Source organism: Microplitis demolitor, chromosome 1 (genome assembly GCF_026212275.2).
Source record: "Microplitis demolitor isolate Queensland-Clemson2020A chromosome 1, iyMicDemo2.1a, whole genome shotgun sequence".
Classification (NCBI taxonomy): domain Eukaryota; kingdom Metazoa; phylum Arthropoda; class Insecta; order Hymenoptera; family Braconidae; genus Microplitis; species Microplitis demolitor.
Genome location: NC_068545.1, coordinates 20,775,033 through 20,796,916, shown reverse-complemented (window position 1 = coordinate 20,796,916; position 21,884 = coordinate 20,775,033). Strand labels below are relative to the sequence as shown.

Sequence of the window (21,884 nt, the reverse complement as noted above, 5' to 3'; positions counted from 1 at the left end):
AAAAGTAAATTTGAATTTGGCGGGCGAAAATGAGAACCGGAAAACGTCTGGATCGAGGCTACATTGCTCGGGAGTCCGTGGATGTGGTCCAATGTTTTGTAGAGAAGAATGGCTGCCATCTTTAGTTTTCGATGGATGTTTTACGGAGAGATCGCGAGTTTCTTGTATTTATCACGATAAACAATAACGTAAAAGTGTATTATTAAGTGAATAATTATTATTCGCGATGTAAATAACGATTTATAAATATTTTTATTAGCTGCCTTTGTGCAATTTTATGTTTAAAATGCGTGTGTTTACATCAATGTTTGAAGTCACTCTCTGTATTCCTGTCACAGTAAGGTAAGAATTATATTATTATTTTATTGTTTAACATTTATATCATTTTTAAATTCATTTTTAATATTCCCATACTATCATTACATTAATTATTATTATTGTGATGATATAAATATTTGTTGTTCAAGCGTCGTTTTAAATTTCGCGACATTTGTTCCGTATTAACTGTTTTATAATTTAAATTATTTTGTTTATTTATTTAATAAGTGACAAAGTGTCTAATTAGTGCAATATCATAATTTATATTCTATATTTACTATTATTTAAAAATAATTGAAAAGTTTTATCGTACATAACCAACATGTAACCCTAAAACGCGGGCATCTTTTGCTTTATTCAAATAAAAGATGCTTTAGATTTTTTTTTCACTCGATGGTTAACAAGTTTATTGATAATATCTACAACTGTAACATGTGTATTTATTATTTAATTTATTTTTTAGTGATCAACAGTGATGTTGTCGAGTTTTGATGCTCGTGATAATAGACAAGCTACATCTGGTAGTAACTTTTATAAAATAAATCAAAGAAAATAATACCAAAGATAAATTAATAATAATAAATTTAATTTTTTTATGTAAGTTTTATTTATCTGTTACTATTTTAATATTTATGTGATTGTTATTATTATGTCACCAATCAAAAAATCAGACGGCAATTGTCTTATGAAATTTCTCGATAATTCAATCGTCTGTCGTTACGTTTATCTATTGATTTTAATTTTTTTATCACAATTTACCGTAATAAATTTATTTGAATAATAATTATTATTATTATTGTTATGATTATGATTATTATGATGATGATGACGATGATGGTGACGGTGATAATAATAATAGCAATTAAAAATATTTAATTGAGAAAATTAAATGGATTAAAAGTTACAAGTGTTTGAGTTGATTTAGTATGATAAAACTATAACTAGTTACGGCACAATCGGTCAACAATGATAACTAGACGTATCAAAAACTCGATTATACATTATCAGTTTTATTTATTTAATATGGTAATTTTTTATTAACGTATTCATTTTTTCATAATATTTTAGTTGACTAAATAAAATTTATTACTCCTGGTCATTAAGATATAGATAAAAATTTAAAAACGTGACAATCTCAATATTTAAAATGTAAAAAAATAAAATGTGTTGTGATAACAAAAAACAGTTACAGTCATTAATATTTTCTTTAAGACATAAAAATTAATAAGTTGAGCTGACTTGTTAAATATTGCAAAACGTACAACAACGCGCTCACATTATATTTAAATATCTATTGTCTTGAATAATTAAAAAATAGTTAGACAAATACTTGATAACCAGTGGTTAAATTCATCGAATTAATTAGAAAGGAAACCATATGTAAAAATAACCTAAGAGTGATAAAGTTTGTTGTAAAAATTTTTAAATTTTTAAAGGTGATTGACGTTTGAAATAAGTAGCCAATAAGTAACATAATTCTACTTGGCAAAAGTGATGAAGAATTTAAAAAAATTAATGTCGTGATCGTGGATGGAAAATTTATTTATTCTCCCGGCGGGAATAGAAAAAAATTATTCCAGGCGGCGCTAGTTACGTTTTATATTACGGCCATTTTGTTTTCTTCCCCGCTGGTCTCTTGTCCTCTTGATACACCGTAAAACTTTTCTACCTATTCTACCTATTTGCCGCCACCACCACCTTCCGTAGCCTACCACTACTTTTTCCACTTTCCCCTCACTTTTTGAACAACGTCACCCTTTAACTTGACGTCTCGCTGCCCGTACTCTCCCTTTCTCTCTTGTCTTTCGATGCTATATTCTCTCTCTTTCTCGTCTTTCAGCCTTCTGTCCTTATTCCACCGCCTCCACATTAAATAAATGCCCTCTCGTAACCATTACGTTCGTAGTCTCTCCCTCTCTTTTTCTCTTAGCTCTTCCTCTGGTATTAGCTTTTGCTCTTGTTCCTGCTTACCTCCACTTCTCTCTTTTCGTCTTACACTTCCTATCACATATACATGTATATATATATATAAATCTACAACTAGTTTTACTCGCGCTTCGCCATTTCAAAGCGCCATCGATTTTGCGTTAACGTTACACCGCCTACATATGATTTTACCATATTGTCGATAAAATTTTAAAATATTAACCAACATCTTACACAGCTCACTTATTAAAAGAAAAAAAATTTAACAAGTCGAAAGAAAATTGATTAATTAACGAGTAAACGATCTTGATGACTTCAGTAATTATCAATTAAACCGGTTATTGAATTTAAATTTGAATTACATGTACTCATAAAAGTAAAAGGAAGGTTTTAAAATCAATAGATCCTTTATATATTTTTTCTATCCATACTACGAGCATCTCTATGACCATAATGGAGGGCTATAGTGTGTTGAGTTAGGTTGGTAACATACATGTACGCGGATTGCTAGGTACAACGACCTTCTCCCGCGTCTCTATTGCACTCTACGTCGCAGTTTATGATTGCCGCGTTATACACACGAGCGAACCCGGATATTTCTCCCCCACTGAGGCATTATTTTTTTTTATTATTCCTTTTTTTTAACACCACGGACTATCCGACCCATCTGCCGTGCCTTTTGTCTCGCTATATTTTTAATCGTGCCCTTGCTAATAAAGGATTGGAGTATTATCTTTTAAAAAAAATATTACGCAGCAGAATTAATCAATCTTAATACAAGTTATTTAGACTGAATAGAATTGATGCGAATTAAGAACGCAAAGGCTAATTTGATGAAGAGTAATTTCCACTAATTTAGATGAATAATAGATCAGTGATCCATTTTAGCATCATTATTATCATTGTTCTTATTTTATTTTAGAGTATTTTTTTTGACACCGTCAGAGTTTGACAGCCAGCAGCTACCAGGGGATATCGCGTACACGGAAAAAAAAAGTTATCTTGAGTCAAGAAAATATTTTGCAAGGCAAACGTTTTCGGGAACCAAACCTGATAGTCATCGTAACCACAAGTTAACCAAGCTACGGCCGTATTCTGAAGCTAACTTAAAAGCAAATGTTGGAGAGCAAACAGTCTATCTTGAATTAAATTTGACTTCAAATGTTACTGTCAGAAAATGACGTTAAGTTGATTGAAAGTTTCTCTTGAAATTGACAGCAAGTTTTTCTGTAAAATGACATTCAAGGCAAAATTTACCAGAAACTTGGCGTTTAGTTAATCGAAAATGTTTCACTGCAGAACTTGCTGGGCAAGGTGTGGCTATCAGGGAAGTCAAGATTTTCTTGAGCAAAGAGAATTCGTTGGCTAGAGGAAATTTCTTCTTTATCAGAGAAAATGGAGATAAAAAAAAAGTTCTTGAATCAAGAATATTTACTTTCAGTCGAGAATTTTTTTTCTGTGTACAAACATAAACTCTGAGAACAGCGATAGCCAGCCGACACGAGAGAGATCGTGGTTGTTGATGATATGATAAGCGCGAGTAGAGGTTGTTGCTCATTGGCGGAGTAAGAGGCGAAGGAGGCTATGTAAAGGAGTTTAAGGTTGGAGGTGGAGTTTCAGTTGGCTCTGCTTGTGAAATGGTCGAGTTAGATCAAAGCATATAACTGGGTAATAGTTAGGGTGGACTGCTACACTGCTAGCTAGCTGGAGTATCCATCAGCTAGTGTAGGTGAAATGGTATCGACCGTACTCTACTGTACTTGCAGTATGTACTCCAGTAAGCAACAGTAGCTGCAGGATAAAGTGAGAGCGTGATAGCTCCGAGTGTGGCTTTCACAGATGCAGGCACGCGCGAAATTCAGTCTTCTATCCTTGTTATTTAAACTATAAACGTTTATATTGCGATTCGTTTATATGCTTTTATACATACATACGATCATTCGTTTATTTTTCATTTGACCTCATCAGCTTCAATTATTTTGCAACCTCCACACTACAGGCTCTCTTCCTAAATTTTTTTTTTATACTCTCCAGTTGTCATGAAAGCTAATTGTTCAATTTATTAACCATTTAAAAATATTTTGTTTTTTTCGTTTACGTTATCGTATAATTTTTTTGTCGCTTCTTTTTATTCCGAGGATTATCTCACTCGACATTTTTTGCGAGGATTAAAACTCGTTATCAAAGAAGTGCCGCAATATGTTTTTGTCAATTTCTTGATATATTTATATTTTAGCAGCCTCTATTACAACATTTTAGAATTTTAAAATTGTAATCAAGTTTGTTGATATTGAAAAACTTTAAACTTTCTTTTGATGACAGAGATATTAAGTATAAAAAAAGATACTCGTTGAATTCGCCTCAGGTATTCGTAATGATGACGATTACGAAGAAGAATATATTCTATAGTACAGTGTGTGGATTATTATAAACACACACGGTTGAAGTTGCTTTTGCAGTGGGGCTATGCCATTTCTCTAGTGTTGGTCTTGAGACGAGGAGGAGAACCATGAAAAAAAAACGAACCAAGAGAACGAGGATGAAGTTTAAGAGTAGGAGAAGCTATTACGGATACAATTGTGTACACTAGCCAACTAGGTGTATACATACGTTAAAAAACATACTTTACTCGTGGAGATCAACAGCGTACTTTTCAGTGGCGTAGAGTTTGTTATACCTTGCTTGGGATTGTTCATGGACATTTGCCGTCTTCTTGTACCAGTATCATTATTATTATTATTGTTAATACAATAATAATAATAATCGTAGTTATTATTATTATTGTACGTACTTACTTCGTCTTCTTCTTAGGAGTGGAGCACCCAATATGCCCACGACTGGGTAACCTTGGATAAAATGTTGAGCTCTCACACAATGGCCCCGCGTTGTTGCCATTCCTCCTCCCTCGTTTTAAAATCTCCGGCGACTTTTTGTCTTGACAGCATTTAAAATTCAACTGCAACTCAATACTAATACTTTCAGTAAATTTATTTTTATTTACTATCAATTAAAACCATACCGTAGTTCCATTGGTCTATTTCTTCTTGCCCGAGTTACAAATAATTACCTCGAGCGAACGGCTGGTAGCAAAATAAATCGTTGAATATTTAAATCACGGGACAATAGACACTGGTTCTTAGGACCACGGGGTCTGGCTGTAATGGTCAGCGGGGGTTATAAAGTAGGCTTAGCTCCGTTAGGTCATGATGTCAATTGTTGGCGCAGTAATGCGATGAAATCGTTCATCACCCAACGTTACGGCTATTTTGTCCTATTTAGTACCGAGTCTGTTTTATAAAAATAATATTAAGATATAAGTTTATGTTGTATTACTACACAACATCACTATACTCTGATGCAGTCACTCTTGTTATTCTTATTTCTTCTTTGGACTCCTTCTTCTTCTTGCCCTTGCTCTTCCCTTTTGCTTTACTGAGGTTTGAATCTACGGGAAAATAAACACGAGGATATAATGGCGAATACCGGTTATTGGCGGGAGCTCGCATATTTCACTTGGTTCTCTTGGCAATTACTTTTCATGGTCTCTTTTCTTCTTTTTCATCTTCTTCTTTTTCTTATTCTTTAACTTGAATCTCTTTGTGAATAAAGAAACAACCCCCTTTCTTCTATTAAAAAGTTTTATTACAAATTATTTAATAATTTAGTGACATTAAATAATTGTCTGATCTTTTGATTTTAAATTTCAGCATAAAAATAAATAAATGAATAAATGAATGAATGACAAGAGAAAGCGGGCTAGATGAAATGAAAAAATAAATGAGAGTAATGTAAGCAAGTTGGCAAATAATTTGGGCTTGTGCTTTTCAAATCAATGCAAGGGTCGAGGTACGCCAAGTAGGTCGCTGCAGATTCCATTGCTGCCAACCGGACTCTGCTGTTGATTGTCGTCGTCGTCGTGTTCGTCTTCGGTATAAATGTGCGATAAACATTTATACGCTTTGCATCTACGCAATAGAAACTAAAATAGAGATGGGCGATCTGAAGACTAGAAAAATATTATTATTTTTATATTTTGCACTACGATACTTACTTATAATAAGATAATAATAATAATTATTATTATATTAAATATTTTTACTACGATCACGTACGAATATTCCCTCGTTTCCTGTTATGTTTAAAATCAGCTGTATTTAATTTTTGTGCTGCTCTAAAATACGCTTATAGTCCCACTAGGTCGATGCTAATGTGCGCATACTTACGCTGAATATTTATACTTACCAAGTTGATGATTCATTCCCAGTCTTATTTCTCTATCGAGATTAATTCAAATTTTCCTGTATATAAATACATACATTATTATTATAGTTAATAAATCTTAAACCTTCACGTCGTGCAAATTTCAAACGAACGCAATATTTTAAATTATTGAACTCAAGGTCTCGACTATTAAGATAATTATCTCTCTCAATCACATTTGTAATGAGATTGAAAAAAAAATATGTATGTAATAATAATGTATAAATAATTATAGGAAAAATCCCGAGGTTTTGTAAATAAAAGCTTATTCTAAAGTCGGCTGTAAGCGTTCTAAAAGAGGATCGAATCTTCTGGTATTCTACATTTAAATTTATCTCAAGGCTAGCAAAATTTACGAAGACTCGGACGTAGTTTTAAACTAACGAATAAAACGATTGTAAGAAAGACGAATGTGTTAGAGCACATCCGTCTTGCTTTTTTTTCTCTTTCTTGGAAATCTTGATACAATCATATCATTAATTCAAGAACAACAAGACGGTGTATTGACTGCTGCTACTGAATATGATGCAGATATCTGGTCGTGAAAGTAATTCTTTGTTGTTGTTTTTGTAGTAGTTAATGTCTTATGTCTAAACGTTTGCTGTACAATGTCTGTAGTACACCCATGGGCATTTATTATTTGACAGGATTTAAAACTGCAAAAGCCGAGAGATCCAATCACTCGTCTCGACAACTGAGAGATATCTCACGAATAGAAAGTACTTGCGATGCAACAGCAATGTCTCTTTAATTTATATGGTGGCTTTCCAAGCCTCTCCCTCAATTATTTTCAGCCAATTGATTTAATATCCTACCTTATAAGGCATGTGAATATATCTAACTAATCATGCAATCCATATATATCATTGTTTTTATATATTTTTTTGTTCTTTCTGTTACAGTTTCTGGTCAAGTATTCTCAAATAGCTCAAACTGCGAGTTGAGGCATCGTCGCTAGGCGATTGGGTGCCGAAAATAAAAAAATAATAATTATTATTGTAATCCCCGTCGTATTTAATTTTCGACGGTAAGTATAAAATTTATCAAAACGTCGACTCCATCGGTAATAAAGTTATCCGGTGGCGCAGCTGGAGCAAGCGGGTCCGAGGAGCACAAGTCCCCGGGTCCCGAACCGCCACCGGAAACCAGTAGTGTGGAGAAAGTCGCGCCCAGCGAAAACAATGGCACCGCTGAAGCCACCATGAGTTTTGTTCTGCAATTGGGTTCTGCTGAAACCCTTGAGGAGACCAATCCTAGTGTCAGAGAAATAGCATCAGTTACAATACAAGAAAGAACAACTGAGCCAATGAGTATTGTTTTGCAATTGGGTACAGCAGCAGCAGCAGCAACCGGAAATTCGGATGAAACTCATAGCACAGAAAAATCAACAGCAATGATGGTTACTAAGCCTGCTATTGTTTATCCCAATAATCAAATAAAAGTTCAACAGAATAATGCTAAGAGTAATATTGTAACAACAGCTGTTGCTAATTCCGGTGGTGTTATCTGCAATACTGCGGTTGCCAAACCTGGAACGATTGTTTATCCAGCAAAGGCAATCAAAGATCAAAAACTTGTTGGACCTGTAACAACTGTAGAGTCAAAAATCATTGCAACACCTTTGGTACTGACTCAGCAGCAAATATCTGCGAGTACTGGTGGCGCGTTAATTCCCTGTTCTTTAGCAGCAAACCATTCAGCGAGCCCATTGAATCCGCACTCGTCTAAACCCGTGATTAATAGCACTGCTAATTCAAATCTCCCGGGGAAGATCCAGCTCACGTACGAAGTTATGCAAAATAAACAACAGCAGCATTCATCAAATATCATTCAAAGCACAGCATCACAAAAAGTAGTTGGTACAACAACGGGTGTCAAGACAATTACATCGACAAATTCAATGTCAAATATTCAGAAGTTACGGACTAAATCTCCAAGTACCGGGACACCGAATGCTAATGTCCATAAAGTTAAAACAATAACGAGTATCAATAACCAAGGGGGAATGGTACCTAAAAATTTTACTTCACGTATGCAAGCTGTGTCAAAAGCCCAAACATCATCGACAAATGTTGCTATTACACCTGTTACAATGACCCAAGTTATAACCAATTCAAATATTCAACGACTACAGCAACAGAATAATCAACAAAAAATTCAACAAAACCAGCTATTATCAAATCAAACTACGGTTAATACCCGAGTTAATACGAATAATAAAGTAGCAACTGCACAGCAGCCAATTGATCAAACTCAGTCACTACAAAAAGTTGCTGGAGTCTTTCCAAAAACATTAGCAGTTCAACGGCAACCAGTTGCTACCACTGGGACTAATAATGTACAAAAAGTTTCGATTGCCGGAATACAGAAAACAACATCGGTATCGCAAAGTCAACCGCAAATAAATAATACTGTACATTTTCAAAATTCTCAACAGCCTAAATCACAAATCACATCAGTACAAAAATCTCAGACCGCATTGGTATTAAATAATTCAACGAAAAATTTACCGTTAACAAATGCTGGTAATATTGCTAACATTGTTAAAAGTAGCAGTGTTCCAAATGTATCGAAAATTCAACAAAATTCTACAGTGACACTGGGCAAGGCTCAGCTTATATCTCAGTCCCAACTCAATGTACATCATACGTTACATGTTCAACAGATAGTTCCTCAGACGATTCAAGGACAGGCTGTTTCTAAGCAACAGCAGCATCAACATCAACAGCCGGTTACTTTGCAGACAGCACGAATGACTGGTAATACTAATTCACAACCAAAGTTGAATGTTATTCAACAGAATGCGACTCTTACGAGTATACCGATAAATCAAAAAAATCCGATGGTTGTAAATACCAAAGTACAATCACAGCCGCAAATGCTCCTCAAAGTTGGACCGATGAAAAATTCTCCCATTGGAGCACAACATCCAGGGAATACTGTCAAGACTGTTGGTCAAAAAGCCACTGCTGCTAATCAGATGAAAGCAAATCCTCAGCAAGTCGGGATGTCATTGAATCGGACTGTGAATGCCCAACCGATTAAAATAATCCAACAGCATCAACAGCAACAGCAGCAATCACCGCAACATATTGTCGTTAATCCAATGACCGCCCAAAAACAACCGGGTTGCATAAAAACGATCCCTGCACAAAAACCTCCGCTGCAACAGCAACAACAGCAGCAGCTGCAACATCAACAGCAGCAGCAGCATCAACATCAACAGCAGCAACAACAACAGAGAAATAATGCCCAAAAAGTTGGTGGCATAAAAACTTCTTTGAATACCAATATGAATTCATTGAAAGCTCAAATGCCCAACAATCCTGCTGTTCCCCCTAATTCAATCTCGCAAAAACAAAATTTACGAACATTTCATTCTCAACAATTGACTTCACCAAATATTATGATACACAAAAATCAAACGATGAAAGTTCAACAGCAAAATATTCAGCAAAAACAAAAAATAATTACACCGCAGTATAGCCAACAGCAAAATGTGAGACCACAAGCTGGACAAATAAAAACAATTTTGCCCGTAATTTCGCCGGATATTCATAAAGAAGTTGAAGCAAAGTGAGTAAAAATAATAATAAAATTAATCTTGATATAAATTATTAAATATTAATATTACAATTATTGATTTTTTATATTATTAGAGTCGGACAAGAATCACAGACATCAAAAGAACAAGAATTTCAAGAACAGCCAACGTCACCTGTACGGCGAATGCCACTTCCTTACGAGGTATTTATAATTACCATTTTTTATAATTTCAAATTTTAAATAAATAAATTCTATGAATTACTATACTAGTCTATATTTATATAAATTTCTAAAATAATTTTCTATGTCATTGTGTCTATTCACTGGGCCATACACGATGACGCTGTGTGTTATTGCATGGTTTGAAACAAATCCTTGTCTAATTGTAGTGCCTGCAGTTTGTTCTTCAAGACCATAACTACGGAGCTCCACCACCGCGCACGCCGCCACCAGCATCACCTCCACCCCATCCACAGCAGCAGCCTCTCAATGGTGCAAGTGGATCAACACTTCAGCATTCATTTATGTACAACCAAGGTTAGCAATATTAACATATTCTTACAACAACAATTCATTTAGATAATATATAATATACTTATCGTTGAATATTATATACTAATTTTTATGTTTTTATTTTTCCTTTTTACAGTTATCACCAACAATAGTACAGCCGACGACGCAGCGAGTGCTATCAGCAGTGACGCAGGTCGTGAGGTCGAGCCGGAAGGTGAAGAAACAGAAACAGCACCAGAAGGAGAGGGCGACGATGAAGATAGTATTACTCGTTGTATTTGTGACTTTGAACATGACGATGGATATATGATTTGCTGTGATCGCTGTCTTGTTTGGCAGCACGTTGACTGCATGGGTATCGACAGATCAAACATTCCCGACGAGTATCTTTGCGAAGTGTGTCGACCACGTCGTGTAGATCGTCAACGAGCTCGAACTCTTCAACTGCGTAAACGTGAGGAACTTCTCAATTCTGATACATCGTCGGACACCTCGTCCACTAGCTCTGCTGACACGGATGTAGGCAGCAATACAACGACGACTAAAAAACGCCCGCTTCAACAGCTACCGGTTCCACGAAGAAAGTCCGATCCTCCTCCTTCGACGCTTAGGAAATTGAATAACAATAATAATACTAATAGTAATAATAATAATAATAACAACAATAATAATAATAATAATAATGTAGCGAAACGTCAAAGACGAGAGCAACTTCCAAGACAAGCGAGTGCGGGCAGGAAAAAGGAGACAGCAAAACGTGGCCCGGGTAAAAGAAAAACAAAACGTAGAATAAGTTTAGATGGTGAAGATGAAACTCAAGATGCTTGGGGATCAAATATGGCACCTTTAAGACAGTGGATTGAAAGATATGAAGAGGCTGTGACAAATCACTACAGTCCTGAGCTGAGAGCCAGAATATCCAGCATTAAAGTTAATGGCACACACAGTGATGTGAAACAGAGTAATATGAGCTCTGGTGCCAGTGGCAAGTGTCGGCTTAATGTACACAGCAACAGTCTCAGATTCTTGGTAGCTACCGTATACCTTCCACCAAACACTCCTATCATTGAGCTGCGAGGTAAATATATGCTGAGTACGCAACACAGGTCGACGCATCCTCAAGGACGACAGCACGCCCAGCGGCCAGGACCTTTTGTATTTTTCTATCGTTTGCCACGTGAGGGTACTGAAGTTTGTGTTGATACCAGAACATACGGCAATGATGCGAGATTTGTACGACGAAGTTGTAAACCCAATGCTGAAATTAAACATTGTATAGAAAAAGGAACATTGCATCTATATATCGTTACGACTACAATTATTGAAAAAAGTACTGAAATAACGATTCGTCATGAGCAGCATGATCTTTTACTTTCGCCTAATTCAAATTCAACTGTCACTTCGCCTCTTCCATGTGCTTGTGGTAATCCACGTACTTGTCAAATAACTACAGCAGCTGGACAACTTAGTAGTACACGACGAGGTAGTAATGGTACACTTGCGGAGAATGCTGATGGTCGTGAACGAAGACGACGAGGTAGAAGAAATACTGTCAATGAGGAAAGTGATGTATCTAATTCAACAACTTCAACACCACCGGTAGTAAGTCAGCCAACACCAAATTCAACATCAACTCCTACGTCTTCAACATCAACAACATCAACAGTATCAGCTGGTGCTAAAAAAATGATGACTAATCCTATAACTCCCGTACCGGTACCAGCCGTTACGACAGCAACTGTGGCAACAGTAGCCACGACGACGACCACCACGGTAATAACAACAATAACAACGGCAACAGCAACGGTTACGACGTCGACGACGACCATGACACCAGTGGTGGCAACGACTCCAGCTGTAGTGGCTAAAGTATTACCTAAAGAAGAGGCTTCTGTTTCAGTATCACAGCCACCCGCGCAACAGGTACTCCATTCGACATCACCAGTTACTCCAACGTCACAAGAAACCAGTAAAAAAGATAAAAAGAAAATGACAAGAGAAGAGCGTAAAATGGAAGCTATTATGAAAGCTTTTGAAAGATTAGAAAAAGCAGAACAAAGAAAGCAAGAAGTACAAGCAAGAAATGCACAGAGAAAAGAATCTGGAGGTGCGCATAGTGATAATGATGATCCGCCTCTTAGTCTTCCGACGAAACCGAAGCAGCAGCATATAGAACGACCGTTGAGACGAAAAAGGCGAAAGGGTAGAGCAAGAACAACAAGTAGCTCACACTCTCAAAGCAGTCGAAGGACTAGATTAAATTCTGCGGATTCAGACATGTCGTCTGGTGATGAAAGTATCATGATGCAGTCACCACCCTCTTCATGTATACCCAATCGTGAGGCTCCGTTTTCTCCTCGACTTCATACACCAACAAAGGATGAAAATTGTGTGGCAATAGCTCGAGATTCAAGTAACCAAACTATACCAACAGCAGCGGGTCTTTTATTAGCTCTTGCAAATTCAAATATACCTGGTCCAAGTTCACCACCGCTTCAGCAACCGCCACCAAGTAAAAGTCCTACTTGTGACAGTGGAGCAAGCAGCAGTTCTCAGAGTTCAACTCCCTCGACACCACTGTCATCAGCTTGTCTATTAGTAGCTGCAGCGGTCGGACCTCTTGCTCCGGGATTCAAATTTCCTAAAACTAAAAAAGCCATGATGAACGAGTGGTTACGAGACTCACCGGACACGCCACATCCTCCTCACGTTCAATTACCACCTCATATATCACCAAATATATCACCAATGACATCAGTACCGTCCCCAAGTCCCGTAATTCCTCCGACAAACAGGGCGATTGATTTTCTTTCACCTACAGATCCCTCGCCGGAGTTTTTGACACAGAGTTATGCCGCTAAAAGTTTGGCTACTCTTGTACAAGCCGCAAATTCTGTTTCGGGTATTTGTGATTCACCACCACAACGTAAACAAGTCGTCGTTGCACAAAATGCCAATGGTTGTCCAGTGTCATCGGGCTCGGCTAAAAAACGATGGCTACGACAAGCCATCTCTGAGGAATGTGACTCACCCAACAGTAGACCTGAAAGTCCGCCCAGTGAAATGGTAGCGCCACCTAAAAAACGACGAATTGCTCGTGAAAGTATTTCATCAGACAATTATACTCCGCCGACAACCCCAACACCCGTACACACTGAGGCTGGTCCCACTAATTCGGCGCTTTCTTCATCTGAAAATGATTTCTCCGAGCAACCGCAGTCACCATTGTCAATTGAGGGAAGAATTAAAACAGATTATGAGGCTGATAATATTAAAGAAGACACCAATTCAGACTCAGAGAAGCCAGAATTCTTCGAAACAATTAAACCTAAAGCTGATTTATCTGATACTGAAATAAAAGAAGATGATGAGAGAGAGCCAGAAAAACCAGTTGTGACTGATTTGAAAGACCAGGTGGAATTATCACAAACGGAGATTAAAAACCATGTGAAAGATGAAATTATGGAAGTAGAGGATGACAAAGATATTGATACATCAGTAAATTTAACTAAGATCGAAAAAAAACCTAGTATGATGTGCGAAGAATCTTCAGATGTCATTAAACCTTCTAGTGTTACAGACAGTCCGATTAAACGAGAAACGAGTTCACCATTGGCGGACGAAAAATGTCCTATGGAAATTGATAACCAGAGCGAGCCGGAGACAGACGAACCGAGGTCACCAATTGGTGCAACAGAGTCCGACTCTGAGCTCAAGCCGCCTGCAGCTGAAATGACACTTGAGTATGGAACGGTCGCGAATGTCGTTGATAAAAATGAAAGTTCTGAAAATGTGGAAAAACCTGCGTTCGACAAAGACTGTCAGTCTAATGACGGATCGTCTATCGACGAGTTTGATGTCGAGGCACAAATGAAGATGATCACTGGTGATGATGGAAATGACTACAAGGAAAAAGTTGATACCTGTTCAGACAAAGATAATAAAAGTATGGATGGGATTGAAGGATTGATGGACAGCTCGAAGGAAGACTCTGATTCAGAAGACCATGACATGGAAGACACACAACCGAGTGAAGAGCCACGTCGTTTCAAAGAATTGGAACGAGACATTGAAGAAAGAGCTTTCAAAGAACTTGAAACAATGTCTCATAATCAAAACTTTGATTCGAATAATAAAGAATTTGTTGCTGATAATGTTGATGCTCCGTTAGAGTGTCTTGGAACCACAAAACCAGAATCATCAACGACCACAACAACAGCTTCTGAAGAGTCGATGTTTGATTCTGTATCTTCAAATATCGACTGCGAGTCTGTCGTTGAGCCGCCGAAAATATTTCAGTCAATTCCACCTTTGAGTGAGAGGATTCGTAAAAAACCCGACAGTTCTACGGCTCCGAAGAAGAGTTTAGTTTTTGAAGCAGCGATGATTGAGTCAACAATTGATATGGAGTCTGTTGAAATAACTGAAAATAGCGATGAGAAGAGTCAACTGTCTACGGCTTTGAGGGAATTACTGAGGTCTAAGATTGACGAAGAACCGACAGCTTTTATGAACGCTGAAAATACCGATCCACCGTTAGAAAATATAAATCCATCACCAGAAGATATTAATCCACCATTGGAAAGTATTAACCCATCTCCGGAAGATATTAATCCACCGTTTGAAAGTATTAACCCATCTCCAGATGATATTATTCCATCAATAAATTCATCGCCAAAAGACATAAATCCCTCACCAACTGATGTAAATCCATCACCAAAAGAAACATATTCGTCTCCAAAAGATATAAATCGATCTCCAAAAGATATGAATCCTTCACCAAAAGACATTGAATTATCTCCAAAACATATTAATCCACCTTCAGAAGATGTTAGTCTTCCAGAAAATATAAATCCGTCATCAGAAAATGTTAATTTGCCACTAGATGATTTATATCCATCGTTAGAAAAAATCAGTCCGCAACCAGAACATTTTAATTCATCGTCAGAAAATAATAGCCCGCCTGTACTAAACCATATTGAGGCTATTGTACTGGAACCAAGTGTCCAAGAGAACTCGGCTGTCTTAACAAATAAAGAAGAAATAGTATCACCTAAAGTCGAAGAAAAAGCACCACCACTACCGCCACCACAACCGGAAGTCAGAAGGCTAAAAGATCCTCGGACAGCGGTTCCCAATCGAGGTCCATCGCCAAAACACGATGCTCCCGCACCAGTGAAGCGTAAGGTTAGAACGGTAGGAATGTAGTAAAGTCTGCCTAGGGTAGACTGCTGTTTATTTTTATTTTCAAACACTCTCATTAATTCCTACACAAAAATCATTATAAATTTTATTTATTTTGCATGCAATTAATTATACTTCTACTGATAACTATCTTACACGCCCTCACCTTTATTTAGTTTTGTACACAAGTTAATAAATTCTTTAGTTGCCTTCAGTTTGAAAAAGAATCGTAGATTATTTGAATTTAAATATTCATTGAATTAAATATTTATAATTATTTTTTTTTTTATTCAGCTATCGATTTCCGAATATCGGAAACGAAAACAACAGTCCACGGGAACACCACCGGAGCCTGAGCCTTCAAATGACGTGTCATCATCAGACAAGAGTCCAGCACGTGGTCGATCAGACAGTGCAAGTAGTGGGACATCATCTCTGAGTTCAGATGATGATAACGCTAAAACAGCCCATGATTTACCAGGATTGACAACTCTGCCACTTTTTGCAGGCTCAGAAAATGAAGAACGTAAAGGTAATTTTAAAACGATTTATTAATTTATATATTTAGATGTGTATATTAGATGTTATAATTACTAGGGTTAAGATCGGCTGGTATAAAGGCTAAAAATTAGTTAAATTACAGGTGGTGAGGAAGGTATTATTGGTTGGTCAGCAGCACCAACTCTCGTTGAACGACAGCGAGAAAATCTTACTGAAAGATTAAAACGCGAGTTTGGATTATTTTTAAGTGACGATGAAGAAGAACGGGCTCGAAAACAAGGTGATTATTTATTTTAACAATCGATAGTTTGAACATTCTCAGACAGTGCCCGCCACTGTTTAAAAATACTCAATAATTTCGAACTGTCATTACAGTATGAAAATTAAATCATTAATAATTTTTATTTATTTTTATTTAAACAGGCTTAACAGCAGAAGCTATTCTGAAAGCACGCAAAGAAGCGATGCCAAATCAAGTTCTAATTCCTGGTGCGCCTACGTCATATCCTTCAACGCAACTACCCCCACAAACGTACATACCACCACCAGGTTCAGCAGTTATTCATTATCCACAATTCCAAGTTAAACCAGGAATTCCGGGAGCGTATATGGCGGTACCGCAACCAATTCCACCACCAGTACCACCACCACCAGGCATGTATCCAGTATCGACATCAACAGCAACACTTTCATCAGTGGGTAAGCCGGTACCACAATTTCTCGTGCCACAAGCCCCACCAGGTTCGAATCCGTACCCTCCACAATTTATACCGACTGCTAGTCCACCCGCACCTACCCAACGATTTCCCGTCGCGACACCTCCACCGCCACCACTAACGTTACCGCCTGGTTTTCCCGCAACACCGCAACCTTCGAAGCCTTATTACATTCATCCTCCACCTGCGCCCAGGACATAATTGCTAACTAAACAATCTAAACTCTCCATATAATTTACGGCTACTCAATAATTTCTGGTGTTTAGTTCGCGGCCTAAGCTTTTAATAAAAGAAAAACCAATATTTTTTTTCACAAACAAATGATCAAGGACGAGAAGAGAAAATTTAAAGACATGCATTTGACATTATATATTTAATTTGAAATTTTTAATTTAACATTCGTTTGAAAAACGATTATTTGCATTATCGGTAAAGTTTGAAAAAGATATCAGCCATTGAAGGATATAAAATTCTTATAACGTAGTATCTTTTTTTATACTAAAAATTTGCGGTGTCCAGAACAATTTTATATAAGAAGAAAGAAAAATCTGTTAAAACAGAAGTCACAATGTAATGTACAGTTGAATTTTGATAACGCTGTGGTAATACAATGATTTTAAATAATCTTACACGAGGTCAAACTGTAACAAGTTCTTGTTGAGACTAAACTATCTGTAATCATAAACATATGTTACTATTAATGATAAAAAAATATAGTGATGTTACCAATCACTCATATTGTCATCCGGAATGTAAATAATTAATCTAAGGTTTCGTAATATTATTATATATATATTATTATTATTATTGAATTAAAAAATATATAAATATATAGATTTAATTAACAGTAGCTGTAGACTTGGAGAAACTAAACAGTGAAAGATAAAAGCGTTAAGATTAGTTATTAATTACACTGCTAGATAATTATAAATATTAATTAAAATATTATTAAATAAAGTAATTGTTAATTTATGATAAATAATGTACTAGCAGTGTGATAATTATTTTCAAAGTTGTCTATATTTTATATTTCATTGTAAAATTCTCTCTAATTATTTAATAATTATTAATAAATATATGTTGGATTAATATTCAAATTTAAAATCAAATGTTTATTTTTATTTATTTTTTTTTTTGCTTTTTTAAAAAGTCTAAATATTTCAATTATATGGATCACTTTTATTGAATCGCGTGTATTCTTGCCCGCTTTGGTAGAGTTTTATTATTATAAAATAATTATAATTAAAAAAAAAAATAAATTTAATTATTAAAGTGTTTATTATAATTAATTTATAATTATTAGTTATTAATTAACATTTTATATTTTTTATTTGTATATCATTAAATGATAGACAGAGAATATATTTCTGTTACATAAAAGCGCTAGTAAATTAAAAAAAAAAAAAGAAAAATAAAAAAAATGGTAAAAAGATGAAACGATAATTGAAAACAAACAAAAAAAAAAAAAAAAAAAAAAGAAAAAAAAGATATATAAATAAATTCCAGACGTACATAGGACGCAAGTCATGTGTGCGAGTACAAACGTCAATCGAACAAAAAATGAAATAAGAAAAAAAAAAAAAAGCAAACTGCGATAGTTGGAGTAATGAATGTTTAATAAATAAAATTAATAGATGATACGAACAAGCGTCCAAAATTAAAAACATCACTTACATTTAAAATATTACTAGGGCAGTAAATTATAACATTTATTAATATTTACATACAATGTAATAGGTGCAGATATATTTAAAAATAAAAATATCTTATTAGCCATAAAATAAATTTAAATCCAATATTACGGTTGTATTATTACAGTACATTACATTACAGTAGCGCAAATAATAATTACACAACAAAAAAGCTTTATAGTATGTAATTAAAATGTACATGTGTAAATATATATAGTTTAAGATAATATTAATGTTCGGATTTAACGGTTTAATAAGTTAATTAGAGTATTATAAAGAGTGCTCTGTATTTAAATAATTAAATGTATAAATTTCAAATTAATGTTTATTTTTTATTTTATTTTATTTGTTTCCATTGAGATCAAAATTGATAAACGGCTATAATATTTATGCGTACTCTCTTATTAGCTTGTATTTTTGTTTTTTTAAATTTATTTAGGCTGTTCGATTATCAATATTTTAAAATAAAATTTGTTATTTAAAAATAAATAATGTATGTATTGAGTACATTATCAACAACGACTTACAAGTCATTTGATACAGAAATTTAAGTACTACAAATGTATATCACTCGGTATCTGTTTATTAAAATAAATAAAATATATAAAATAATATTAATAAATATGATAATTACAATTTAAACTTTTAATAAAAAAAATTTAATAGATAGTAAGTAATAGATGTCGTGTGAATATAAATAAAATAACCAGTGGAATGAGAAGACTGCTGAATGCTCATTAAATAATTGTTTTTTCTCACTATAATAAATTTAGCTGTAATTAGTGTAATAAAAAAAAAGAATTATTAATTATAGAATGTTTATTTCAGCAATCTTTTCAGTGTGACTGTAAATAATAATTTTTATTATTATTATTAATTATTGATATTCCGAGAAGGCATTCTCGCGTCACAAATAATAAGAATAATAATAAATTAAAAGTATATAAAAAAAAAGAAATAATATAATTGTAATATTACAGTCATGAATCTTTTATTCTATTGAAATTAACAGATAATAGTAAATTAAAATATAGGCCCGCGGTGCAATTTTTCACCTTCTCATATAAAACTGAGAGATATACTGTTGATACACTTTATTATTATCATTATTGCATATTATTTTTATAATTTTTTAAATTTCAATTAACATTTAATTATAACAAACTAATAATCTAATTTATTATCTGATATTAAAAGCTTTTGCATGGATTAATTAAAATTAAAATTTTTAGCGTCAAAATTAAAAATGTAACAAAAATAAAGTTATTGATATGCCGTTTATCATTAACGCTCAAGACCAAAAGAATAAGTAAATAAAAGATAAAAAAATGTCCATGTGTTACAATTTAAAAATTATAAATTATAAAAATGATAAATGCTCTGAAATTATGCAACGCAAAGAAGGCTGATGCCACTATTTTTTGTACGCATAGACATATATTTTTGACAATTATCCTGTTTATTTTTTTTTATTGCTAATTAATAACTAATAATTATTATTATTACTATTATTATTATTAACGTTATTGTAATAAAAGTAATAAAGAAAAATTAGGAGACGTTTATTAAAAAGATCAATAATAAATTAACGTCAAGTGATAAAAATTATAGAAATTGATATCTCAATTCTGTAAATAAAAATAATAATTATTGTACTAAGAGAGAACTAACAAAGCGTGTATTTAAAAATAAATATGGATTCAAGTATTAATGGTTTAAGTAAAGAGCAAGTTGAACAAAAACTAACAATTACATGCGTGACTAATTAACAAAAATAATAACTTTTTTTTATACATTATCATTAAAATATATTTTTTTTATATTTAATTATTTGTTACAACGCTTTTATATTTTTTCGCTGTATTAATTACTATTATAATAATTATTATTATAAATAATATAAAAAATAAATAACAAATTAAAGGCAACGTTATTATTATTATTATTATTATTATATTAAGATAAAAATTATAAAACGATATATTTCGGTGTTGTAAATAATTAGTGGGTAAATAAATAATTATAAATATTATTAATAATAAGTGGTATAAATATATATATAATTTTTATTTTAAATTTGCCGTTATATATACGTGCCTAGATTTTAGTAATTATTACGATTTTAAATATGTGTTATATTGTATAAATAATTAAATTAATACGATTTTTAAAAAATCGAATTGATTATATAATTAATTATGATTAATGTAATCAAGTTATTCTATAATATAACGCTGTATTACGTATAATAATACCATGAAATGTGTAAAGAGCTCATTATTTAGGCATACATATTATATTAAATTTAATAAATCGAAATACATTTTACGAATTAAAAGATTAATTAAAAAGTATTTTATCTTTTAAAATTCCTCTTATTTATTTTTTTTTATCTAATATTCAAGATTGTAATTTTATTTGCAAGGTGAAAATTTTAAATAATTAATGATTCTGAAATTAGCTGACGTCTGATAATTTTTAGATTTTTTTAAAACCGATAAATAGAAAAAAATGCACTTGCAGTTTTTTAAATTTTCTACATCCACGTATTTTTATTTTTATTTTTTTTTTTTTTAATTAAATTTTCGAAAATTGTTCATTGTCTGCTAACTTCAGAATCATATGAAATTAGCAATATTTTTGTTTATTAAAAATGTACATTTTTTATTAAAGTTATACACGATAAAAATATCAATATGTCAAAGTTTAACAACTTAAAATTAGTTCCCTGCAATCATATGTAGTTTAAAAAACACATTCATAATTAAGTAAATAAGATAGATTAGATAATTGGACAAGTACATAAAAAAAAACTTACAACATTTAAATTCAAAACCAGTGGAAAATTCCCAACAATAATATATAATAGCTTACAATTTAAATCTTCACTTGTAGTAATTTTTCAATTTATTCCATAAACGCAGCCATTGAAAAATTAAAATTTAAAAAATGAATTCACCAGACGGAAATAAATTATTTTATTTAAACAGAACTATAAACTAAACTCATCAAAATAAATAATTTACATTTTAATTATCATATTTATTAAGAACAGTAACTCATAATTGTAAATATAATAATAAATTAATTTAATCCCAGTCGGTTTACTCAACCAATAAAGCGCACGCACATCCGCGCGCATTTAAATTTGAATTATTTGATTGGGTAACGAGTGTAAAGTTGGCCTTCCTGAGTGGACAAAATACAAGAGATATCACGCGTCCACACA

At 33.6% G+C, this 21,884-nt stretch overlaps 1 protein-coding gene across 3 annotated transcripts; it reads left to right on the top strand.

Annotated features, from left to right (window-relative positions):
- Window positions 1–87: 87 nt before the first annotated feature.
- On the top strand, window positions 88–18,553 carry LOC103571228 (mucin-5AC). Of its 3 annotated transcripts, XM_053741861.1 has the most exons (9): window positions 88–342; window positions 7,407–7,531; window positions 7,593–10,080; window positions 10,164–10,251; window positions 10,440–10,587; window positions 10,700–15,759; window positions 16,042–16,279; window positions 16,391–16,528; window positions 16,672–18,553. In XM_053741861.1, the coding sequence occupies exons 3-9, from the start codon at window positions 7,706–7,708 to the stop codon at window positions 17,163–17,165; spliced, it is 8,541 nt and encodes a 2,846-aa protein (XP_053597836.1). In that variant the 5' UTR covers window positions 88–342; window positions 7,407–7,531; window positions 7,593–7,705; the 3' UTR covers window positions 17,166–18,553. The 3 variants fall into 3 exon arrangements, with proteins under 3 accessions (XP_053597836.1, XP_053597838.1, XP_053597834.1); XM_053741863.1 differs by having other exon boundaries at window positions 7,407–10,080; window positions 10,700–15,750; XM_053741859.1 differs by having other exon boundaries at window positions 7,407–10,080.
- Window positions 18,554–21,884: the final 3,331 nt, after the last annotated feature.

Excerpts from the sequence above, each read along its gene's own strand:
- LOC103571228 (XM_053741861.1), top strand. The coding sequence starts at position 7,706 with ATGAGTTTTGTTCTGCAATTGGGTTCTGCTGAAACCCTTGAGGAGACC. Across the intron at positions 10,081-10,163 it reads CATAAAGAAGTTGAAGCAAA|AGTCGGACAAGAATCACAGA; the intron begins GTGAGTAAAAAT and ends TTATATTATTAG. Across the intron at positions 10,588-10,699 it reads TTCATTTATGTACAACCAAG|TTATCACCAACAATAGTACA; the intron begins GTTAGCAATATT and ends TCCTTTTTACAG.